General features: G+C 31.4%; 1 protein-coding gene across 1 annotated transcript; it reads left to right on the top strand.

Annotated features, from left to right (window-relative positions):
• The first annotated feature begins 271 nt into the window (after nt 1-271).
• Nucleotides 272-7,450, top strand: LOC134708203 (uncharacterized). The gene is made up of 6 exons (XM_063568560.1): nt 272-443; nt 1,783-1,852; nt 2,240-2,341; nt 2,795-2,879; nt 3,518-3,724; nt 6,276-7,450. Exons 1-6 carry the CDS (start codon nt 361-363, stop codon nt 7,169-7,171), a joined length of 1,443 nt encoding a protein of 480 aa, XP_063424630.1. The 5' UTR covers nt 272-360; the 3' UTR covers nt 7,172-7,450.
• Nucleotides 7,451-11,466: the final 4,016 nt, after the last annotated feature.

Here is an 11,466-nt window from a genome sequence, read left to right as displayed (position 1 = left end):
TACTGTTATTATGTTGATACATCTGAGCTATGTTGGAAAAAATCAATGATTAATTTTGGTGCATGTGTTCCGACATTAATGTTTTATTTGGGCACATTATCCCAACCATTTCAACTAGTTTATTTACTAAAAATTAAACTAAATTACAATCTTAGCTTTTCAAAATTATATTTCTTTACAATATCGACCGCTGGGCAGATTTGTTCGAAGGAGGAGCTTAATAAATGCCAACGTGACTTCAATCAGAAATAGCCCAACGTCACATGCATACATTTTATGACACGTGAGATGTGCTGTGGTCTTTATTTATAAAAGTTGGAACTGCGGCTGTTTGAAGTTATTGTGTCTAATGTAAACAAAATGAATACATGTGAAAATTCAATGTCTGATTCTTTCATGGACGAACATGCAGCAAAGAGAATAAAGCTCGAGATTACAGAAAGGTAATATGTTATTTAGATTTGTTTTGATTTTTACGAGGTCATGTAGCAAAACGTGTTAACACGCATGTTTTATTTGTTTTACGAATTTCTAATTACTTAAAAGACTCAGAAGAAAATTGAAGTAAAATATAAATGCATACGTTTTAAAACTATCAGATTTATATGTTTTCAACCAAATATCGATAAAAATGTGATTTTTCGAGACTGAAAACTTGCACGTGTCTGTACACCTGGGAAGTGAGAGGTGCTCGAAGGGATATTTTGAAGAAGTGGAAAAAATATTTGACAGATGTATGTACCCTAGTAAACTAAGAAAATAGTCTCCAGCTTTTGGTGAGCAAACTACACTTCCAAAAAATATAATATTTTTTTTAGATTGATTTCTCTGAAAACCATCATCATTGTCACAAGCTGCATTCATATATGTACAATAATATAGGGTTATTGCATGAATATTGGGGATTATTGTACTGAGTAGAATTTTATATTGTACGAGCTTGTGAGTGCAATATATGTTCTACGTGGGACAATATTCTCAAATATTCATGCAATAACCCTTTTATTGTATAGCAATATAATATTTGAAAGTAAAAATTGGTTTAAACTAAGTTTTTGTCGTTGATGACGTCATGAATTTAGAAGATTTATTGTACTAGTGCAATAATCGAATTTATTGCACGCTAACTTTTAGTTACTTTCTGTGGGAAATATTATACTGCTATGCAATAATATACTATTCCTAGAACTGATACTACACCAGCCAGGCTTACCAAGCTCTAAGAATCTTACATGTCCATTGGAAAATTCAAAATTAAAAACTTACTTGTTTAAGTTTTTTTTACCATCTTAATTGTTTAACTACAAACAATTTGATATTGTCTTTCTTAACCATGTTAACCATAATAAAGTTTTAATTCAAAATTAAATATATATTATAAGCAATATTTTTACCACTATTCTAATCTTCTTCGTGTTTCCTATATATATATTTTTTCAACATGTGCACCAAAAAATATCTGTATAAACTGCATGTGCATGTAGATTATATACAATCCTCATGTATGTAGTCCCCATGCCCTAATAATGAATATAAAAAAAGAAGATGTGGTATGATTGTCAATGATATAACTCTCCACAAGAGACCAAAATCACACAGAAATTAACAACTTGTTAATTCAAGATAACTTCTGGCAAATATTTTACCTCCATGAGCAGGATTTTCTTGGTGTGTTGAAGACCCTTTGGTGACTGTGGGCTGTTTTCTGCACTCTTGTCGGGTTGTTGTCTCTTTCACACATTATCAATTTTACTATATAAAGGCGTGACTTTTTTTTTACAGGCCTTTGAATTTTGCAATATCACCAGAAGAATTGGAGATGCAGTCTATAAAAAAGGCTAAACTACCAAGGGTAAGTTTTGAATACTATCTTGTCTGTCATAAACCTGAGTTTTTATAAGCATGAGAATGCTGAACAAGTTTACCAGTGTGTCAACTTTACGTGACGCTGACACTAAATTGATTTTGTTTAGGAAGGAAAACAATTCATGACACAAAAATTCCTGCATGCACTTGACAACAACCCAACATGGGACGAGCACTTTTATTTCAGTTTTTATCAGAAAATCACATTTAGACCTGACACAAAGCAAAAGCTCTCACATCACTGCAAAATCAAGTTTGTTTCTTTTAAAAAAAAAAGTTCAATTGTTGATAGTACTAAACATGTATATAACCTTAAATGGAACAAAAAAAGCAGAACCATTTTGTTTATGGGTTTACTTGTAATTTGTTATAGGATCCAATGTCGCACAGAATCATAGAGAAGAGGCGAAGAGATCGCATGAATAACTGCTTAGCAGAACTCAGTCGACTTATCCCACCAAGATACTTGAAACAGGTAAAATACTTAAATCAAAATGGATATTTCAACTTTCTGTTTACTGAATACTTATAATTAAAGAGGGAGGAGGGTAATGCATGGTGTATAAATCTGTGATCAAAATAGATTCAACTTGAAACATCAATATTAAACAATGGAAGATAACTCAAATTTATAATTTGCCTAGTTAGATAAAGCAATCTTTGCCTTTCAGTGCTCACAAGATTTTTGATTCTGATTTATTTTTGGAGAACTGAGGTTGAATACTTTATCTTGAGTGTGAATATGGGTTTGGTAGGTGAAGGGCCTAGGAGAACCTAATATTCGAGCCCTCACTTCATATATACAAATGTCTTATTGACTTTTCTGTAATCCTAAAGAAATTGACATTTTTATTTTTAGATATATAAATGTATCCAAGATGTTAATAGTAAATTGCCAAAAAATATCACAATTACCTCTATATTTCAGGGTCAAGGTCGTATTGAGAAGACGGAGATAATAGAAATGGCATCAAAGCTTATACGAAACCTGTTGAACTTGCATAATTTCAGAGGTATGAAACATTATAACAGTTAAGGTATTGAAAATATATGGGTAAAAGGAGCTGAAATATTTTCACCAAAAAATGAAGTCAAACAAGACTAAATACTTCCTCTCATTAATTATACTTCAATGAAATAGGATTTGCATATTCTAGTTACATTTAATTCTATAAAATGATTTAACGAATAAGTACTGTTCATTCAGAGATTATTGTGATGGACAAAAAAGGGAGATTGATAATTGTGATTTCATGAAATTCTGCATACAGATATATAAGTATCAGGTATCAGTATGTGAGTTCTAATAACTGCCATACTTAGTTACATTGACGTATGATATAAGTACTGTCAAACCGAGATAAAACAAACGTCACAATTGTATAGCGAAATTTGTTTTATCAATTTAAAGAATAAAGTTTATAGTTAGGTTACACCATTAAACCACTGGGCCCCAGAAATTTCAATATAACCATGTTTTATTGTAGCAGGTTTGAATTTAACTTCTTTCATCTGTCCTTTTTGTATCATTTTTTGAAAACATCTTAGAGGCAAGAAGCAACTTGTATCATATGATCATGATGATCATTATCCTTTAAACATCATCATTCATACAAAAATGTGTTCAGTAATTGTATTGATATAATTGTAGAAATGATGGCGAAAGAGTTACCACCGGATGGTGGGGGTTCCAATCCATGTTGTCAGGAAAAGTTTTACATGGGATATAAGGAATGTCAGGAGGAGATATTACATCAATTAATCGACACAGAAGGGCTGGACCCTAAAGATGCTTTCTATCAGAGGATGACAAACGTTTTGGACCAGAGCAGTAAGAAATTCCTCCGGTTATCAACAGGTAGGAATTGTTCTTATTTGTGTAGCGACAAGACATGTTATTTATATCTAACTCATCTTGCTCAAAGGGTCAGTGTGAGCTTTGTCATCTCTAGATGTCTATCGTCTTTCTCTTAATTTATAATGTTTTGATTTAAGCTGCTTGACCAATTTGAATATACTCATACTCAATAATCTTTTGATTGCTTTGTTTCAAAATAGTGTCAGATGTTCTAGCTAATCAATCATCATTCCTGCTCTTACTGAAAGTAATCCAAGTAATCCCAAGTTTGTTTTGATTCCTTGTAGATATATTACTATCTTTGTATATGTACAATGTTGTGTGATGAGAAATCACTTTTTACAGATTTCTTTTGCTCAGTTGATCTTGTTATGAACTTATGACCGCTGTAAATTAAAATAACTCTTCTATGAGCAATTTTTAGCTCACCTTGCCAATGCTCCGTATAAAGATATTGACAAATTGCCTTCCCATGTTAAAATGAGCATAGAGCATGGCTTGAAAGAATTATTTCTTAATTAACACATGACTTTTGTTTCAGTTGACTTACATTGTACTTACATGACTTATGACCAAATCTTTGACCTCAGATATTTACATAAAAATAATAATTTCCTTTTTTTTCAGTCCTCTGTATGACATAGTTTTGATTTTTGGAGAAAGATAGTACTCCTAATGAATTATGCAAGACTACAGAAATAAAAATTGTTCAGAAACACGTCTTTTACTAAAGTCTAGTAGTCGTTTCAAAAGTTGAAATAATTTTTTTTTAACAATTGAACCTTCAGTATGTTGACAAAAGGGAAGTAACTCGTGCTTATTTTATTTCAATCATAACCTTATAAATTTAATACGATTTCAAGATGTTTCTTATTGTTTTGGTCCAGTTTGATTGATCGTTAAAGGCATTGTCATTTAAACTCAGAACTGTTTTATACTGGGTCCCTTAATCTTGATAAAAAAAACAATTGTTTTGGGAAGAAGAAAGGGGTTTTGACATTTTTAACTGAATCAATAATCAGTACCCTAACAATGCACCATTTCTGTCTGACAGATGTGGAAATTTACAACAGTTTGTTTAAAATATTTTGTCAATTATATACTGTGCCAATTAAAACTTTCTTTCCAGTTTTTTTGGATTAAAAGATGTGCTTGTCTTAGATATATCTAATATCTTTGTTTTCCGCCAATGACATCATAGTTTTTGACATTCATGACATTTATGTCTTGAGAAAATATTTTTTTTATATACAAATGTACATCTTGTTTCACATTTTGTCAATCTCTACTAATACAGTTGTTTTCAGGGTTCATTTTGTTCTTTCAAGGTAATGCATCTACTTCTTTTAAAATCATAGATCTGTGCTCTGTAATAAGCCTCAACAGGCAATACAGTAACACTGCTTCAAAGATGCACATGATAAACAATGATGATTTTAATGTTTCTTTTGTTATATTTTTGTGACGTGTGGAACAACTGTAATAACAGGCTATTGTCTATAATGTTTGGATTCATTGTAAGTAATCTAAACATATCTTTGACTTTTACTTGGACTAATAGACTTCTAAATCTATTTAGTTGTGATGTGTTTGAATTCAGATTAAAACTAGACTTCATTGAATTAATTATTTCCTTTATGAGATACCGTCGTGACAATAGTCTGTTATACAGTGTACATGTTACTGAGTGTAGAAACTAATACTCTATATTCCATATTAGTTGTGACTTCTTCTTCACAGTCTTAGGCATAGCTGAAAGTCATTAAGAAAATTTCATGACCAGTTGTTCTGTAGTTTATCTGAACATCTTTACAGATATTCATAAATAGGGTGAGCCATTCAAAAACTGGTGATGCAATTTTCAAAATAATCTTCGGTTATGTTTAAGATTGGTTGAATAGTCGATAAGTACTGGTCCAGTACTAGTTTTTGCACTACAGCTCTGCATGATGAATGTTTATCTTGTAACTTAAATGGTTTTGTCATTGGATGTTACCTGAATAGTTTGGATAAGATGATTTTCAGGTTGTGACCTGTGCACTTTATGTCTGAAGACAATGGAACAATTTGGTACAACCTTATCATCATCAACAAGGTTTTGAAATGTCATAATTGAGTATTGTCTTAATCAATCAGTGTTCATTGTCTAATTCTTGATTTTTCTAGGAGATTTTGGTGAGTTTTGAATGTTGTGAATCCAATTTTGCTTCCCAACAAATACGATTATGTACATGTTTTTATATTCATATAAAATTATGTAGTATATTTTATTACTTAGTAAGCACATTTGTAATAATTTTTTAATTGGTTTTTTTTTTTGTGTGTAAAAAATTAAATAACTAGTTTCTAATTATTTGATAATTTTTGATACTTATTTTAAAAGTGTTGCAAATTATAAATAACAGGAGATGTGTATATCTCCTATGTACACAAAATGTCAGCTCTATATAAATCTACTCTCGGAATGTAATGTACATGTAAGTAAAGTTTTTTCTCTCAACTTACATTTTCCATATTACAAAAAATTCATGTTAGTTGTTTTCTTTTGTAGTAAAATCTGCATCTGATGTCCAAGATGTAAAGCCTGATGATTCCTTGAAGTCAGAAGCTGCTAATTCAAATTTGAACTCACAGAGCAATGATCAAGTGCTACAAGGCATGGGCATTTCTGAAAACAACATGGCCATGATTAAACAAGATGAATATCTTTGTACCTTGCTGAATCAAACAGATCAAGCATCCAGTCTAACATCAGGATATAGCAGTATCAAAAGCCAGTCATTGTCAGAAGGAAGTGTATCGTGCATTACACTACAGTCTGTTCAGGGTGATACAGCAGAGCAATATGAAAGTAACAGGTCAAGAAGTAGTACATGTTCCAGTGAGGAAAATTCATCCGAAGGCACTAATGGCAGTAAGATTGATTACCACAAGTCACATGCTTACAAATTTAAGCACAATATAACAAAAAGGTTTTCCAAAGAAAGAAGTCCTTGGCATCACAAAAGTGATAGATCTTCAGATTCAATGGAGGGTGAAAATGAACAAGGAAAGAAAAACATAATAAGCTACAGTACTTCCAGTCCTAGCACTGAATACAGTCAATATTTAGGATCTGAAAATGGTTCTTCAAATAGTTATTGCGAGAAAAATAAAATTCCAAGTAATCAGAATGACTTTGGGAAGAATGGTCGTTTTGATTCAAAACAGGTGCCTTTACCTGCCTTTGTACTTCACCCTCTTGGAACACATTATGTTCCCGTAACAATACCTCCTACATATTTCAAAAGTGTGTTTAAAGACGATTCCAAGGGATCAACAGCATATCATCCTATTAGTATCCCTGTCAATTTCTGTGGTCCAAGTGTTTCCATACATACACAGGTAGGACAACTCACATGTGGCTCAGAAGGACCAAAAGAGGAAAGATCTATTGAAAATTCGTAGAAAACGTTTAACTTTCGAAAGATTTTTATGCATTTTTTGTACCAAAGATTGTGTGTGTATTCAAAGAGACGTATTTTTTCTCACGAATGTACCAAGTCGTTCTGTTGGTAGATATAGGCGAGCGTTTGGATTTGTCAGTTTAATTGACTTTCGCTTTTTGAATTTAACTGGCAGTTGGGTATTTTTGTTATTACATTTATAAATGTTTTATTTACACTATTTTGATATGTTAAAAGGATTTTTTTGTAATATGTTCATGATCATATCTTAATTTTGCTCAACAATAAGCCACATTATTTTTCCATTTTGATAATATAAAAAAAAATGTATGTTTCTTTACGAAGTTATTTTAAAAACATTAACTTGAAGATATCAATACACTTTACAATATATTCGTTTTTATTCATATGTAAAGCACAACATGCAGGTTTTCATTTTTAGTTGGTGACGTTCTCTTATCACCATCGTATGGTGTTTATGTATCTCAACTTGTTCGATTCGCTAGTGTATATAACAACGTATTGAATTTCAACAAAACAAATCTCTGTATTACTGAATTTTTTTTACAACAGGGTTTTCGATATCACAAACTAGTCAAAACATTTACTAAATTTTATCATCAGTACAAGGACATTATTTGTAAATATAAATCAACATGCAGACATCTTATACGTTCAGGTATATCACATCCCAAAATTTATGGTAATACTCTTTACAAATCACAAACATATCGGCATTCACCTCAAAACCAAACCTTTAAACAAACTTATTCGGAAAGGATAAAGTTACAATACTATTGTCAAATCATTAAGGATTTCCTATTTAGTATAAATATTTATTCAATCATAAGGTCTTTTCATCGGAAATAAACACATTTATTCTAAAACCCAGTTGTTGGCATGCTACGGGTTATGTTCTACTCATGGCTCTACTGGATGGCATGATACTAAACCCTTAACAGGAGGGATTATACTTTATTTTCATATGATAAAGACATAATCTTTTAATCAGTTTAATTGAGGTCTGGAGCTGACATGGCAGTAACTGCTAGTAGTCCTTTGTATAGTATGTATCATTGTCATTTTCCTTAGTTTCTGAAATCGGACTCGGTCCCCTTTTAAACTAAGTTTTACTATGAGTATTGCCATTGGCTAGAAATATAGGGGTGATTAGATCTTACAAAACATGTTTAATTCCGCCGTATTTTTGCGCCTGTCTTAAGTCAGGCTTTTTTTAGTGTTTTTTTTTAATAAGAGTTCATTCATATGTTTTGGAGTTGAGTATGACGTCCATTTTCACTGAACTAGTACACAATTTTATTAAGGGGATAGCTGAGGACAACCTCCGGGTGCGGGATTTTCTCGCTGCGTTGAAGACCCATTGTTAACCTTTGGCTGTTGTCTGCTATTTGGTCTGTTTTTTGTCTTTATGACATATTCCCCAATTCTATTCTCAATTTTATTTCGACAATAAACTGAATTTTAACACGGTATATTTGATGAATCTGACTTAAATGGAAATGCTTTATTTAGACCCTGACGTTAGTTTAACTGGGTTGTGGGGGTACGAGGTACTATAATTTTTGAAGACTTTTGAAGAATTTTGAGGGGTTTTACAGTAAGTGTTTGTGTTTGTTTACATTTTATCAGTGAGTAATGTTTCTCTTAAAAATACGATTGAACAGACTTTCTCACCCTGTCCTGGCCTGTAATAAATACTCAAAGGCCTCTAGCAAATACTGCTGATTTCAATGAAATTTTATAACGAAATTTTGTGAAAACTGCAAGGACTCTTCAATCAGAATTATTGTTCTGTCTAGGAGACAGCGATTGCGTAAACAATTTGTATCAAACAAAAATATAGTGAATGAGCTTCGACAGAAACCATAGTGAATAAGTCAAAGTCAACTTACAACTCCATGACAAAAAAAAACACAAAAAAACGACGAAAAGACAAACCAAAGTATGAAACAGTATAAAACACAGTATAGAAGAACATAAAATTGAGGAACACGAACTCCACCAAAAGTCCAGATGATCACTGGTGCTCCGGATGGGTAATCATAATATATTCCACGGTTGGTGCCGTCCCAAGAGCTATATAAGAGAGTTCGAAAGATACCAGAGTAACAGTCAAACTCATAAATCGAAAATAAACTGACAACGCCATGGCTAAAAAGGAAAAAGACAAACAGACACTATTCTTCATACTTCATATCATGTATTTCATATAATCATTGTCTTTGAGATAACTCTCAAACTACAACAAACAATTTACGAAAGAAGGTACCTAATCAGTTTGATTTACTGAAAATTTAAACTGTGATCCCAATATGAAAAAAAAAGAAAAAATACTATAAAAATGTTTACATACAAACTATTCTCCCTAATTTGAATAATAACAATAAAAAAACACTTTTGATATTAAAATTACAACATTTACTCCTATCAATACCTAGATCATAAATAAAAAGTTTAAACACTACACGGACAATTTCTGTTTAACTAGGATAACAGGCCAGACACCTTATCCCAACCGCACTGTTAAATATATCTCAAAATGTTTAACTTTTAAAACTACACAAAAAGTTTAAAAACTGGAAGAAAGAATTCATATTTGACAATTCAAAATTTGTGAAACTATTTCTCTTTAAAGAAGAAAATGGAATAAGTGCTGTATCTTGGGTTTTTTTAAAGCTGAAAATCTATTTTGAAAAGAAGTATTTTTCCCGTTTGAATGATTTTACACTAGTAATTTCGGGGCCCTTTATAGCTTGTTGTTCGGTGTGAGCTAAGGCTCCGTGTTGAAGACCGTACTTTAACCTATAATGGTTTACTTTTAAATTATTATTTGGATGGAGATTTGTCTCATTGGCACTCACACCACATCTTCCTATATCTATTTGATGCTTCGTGTTGTTTAGTCTTTAGTTTTCTATGTTGTGGGTTGTGTTCTTCTATTTGTCAGTTTATTTTCGATCTATGATTTTGACTGTCACTCTGGGGTCTTTCTTCAAAAGTCACAAGATAAATCTCAAATTAGCACAATCAATATATGAAAAAAGCTTGATATAAAGCTTGAGATCATTTTTATAAACTGATTGGCGTAAAGAAGATTTTGACTGATTAATGACTTTTTGAATGAGGTCATTTCAAGACTTTTGAATACTTTTTTTGGGGTATGTATGTCTTTTGCCATCTTGGATTGTAAAAAACAGAGAAACCAAGGTCCAGATTTTTAATCAAAGTAGCAAAATTTGATGCAGAAATGCAGATGACTAATGTGAATGTTCAGTTAAAAGAACAAGTTTGTAATTTTATAAATCAATATTAATATTTTTACATAAGTAGATTATTTTTGCTTGATTTTTAATGTTTTCAAATTTGCATTTTAAGGGGAGGGAAATCTAGAGTAGTGAATTTTTAAGGAATCTACATTGAATTTTGCTATTTTGATTTTAAGCCGGAAAAAATGAACGGTGGCCCTATCTTTTCTTTTGATGTTCTCAAAGCATTTCTTAAATCTTTCTTCTCGTATTTTATTTTACAATTCTATCATATTTTTTAACTTTTAGTTACATAATGATGTTTTTTCCTTTATATTCCATACAAAATATGTCATTTTGTTACAGCCGGTAGCTTGAGAAAATGCGCGGTGACCTATAATTTTCATTATACTTTCGAACATATATTAACATATACTACGTTTTGGCAAAGTATGGACACATTCTATCATTTTTAATTAAGACACCCATACCATCTAAATAATTCAAAAAAAAATTCCTCAAATGTCAATGATATGACACATGTCTCAATAATTTAAACAGGAAAAGGGTTCAGTGTTGCCTCTTTCAGTTATAGAAATATGTTTTTTTAATATTCCAAAAATTCATTTGTCAAAATTTGACGTTAATAATGTTGATTAAAAGGTATCCTTTCATACAACACTAACGAGGTGTATTGATTCATGACAAAAATGCATATCTTGAACAAAGAAACGGCGTTTTCATTTCCGTTTTTTGTCGGAAAGTTAAAAAAAGGACGTCTCACCTGAACGTTAAATATCGTAAGCATAAGAATTGTAATATTGCATGACATGGTTAAAATGGTAGAAGAACAAGGCATGTTATCATTCCTTTGTTGGGTTTTCCAAAAATATCTTGTTTAGTTTACGTATTTTTTACTTCCTAAGTTAAACCCAATGTTCAGTATAATTTTCACCGACATGCCAATATTCCGACATCCGAAGTGACATTCCAAAACGTGAAGAAAATCTATAAATTCCAACGTTTAAAA

This window comes from Mytilus trossulus, chromosome 1 (genome assembly GCF_036588685.1).
Source record: "Mytilus trossulus isolate FHL-02 chromosome 1, PNRI_Mtr1.1.1.hap1, whole genome shotgun sequence".
NCBI lineage: Eukaryota > Metazoa > Mollusca > Bivalvia > Mytilida > Mytilidae > Mytilus > Mytilus trossulus.
This window is presented reverse-complemented; position numbering and strand designations above follow the sequence as displayed.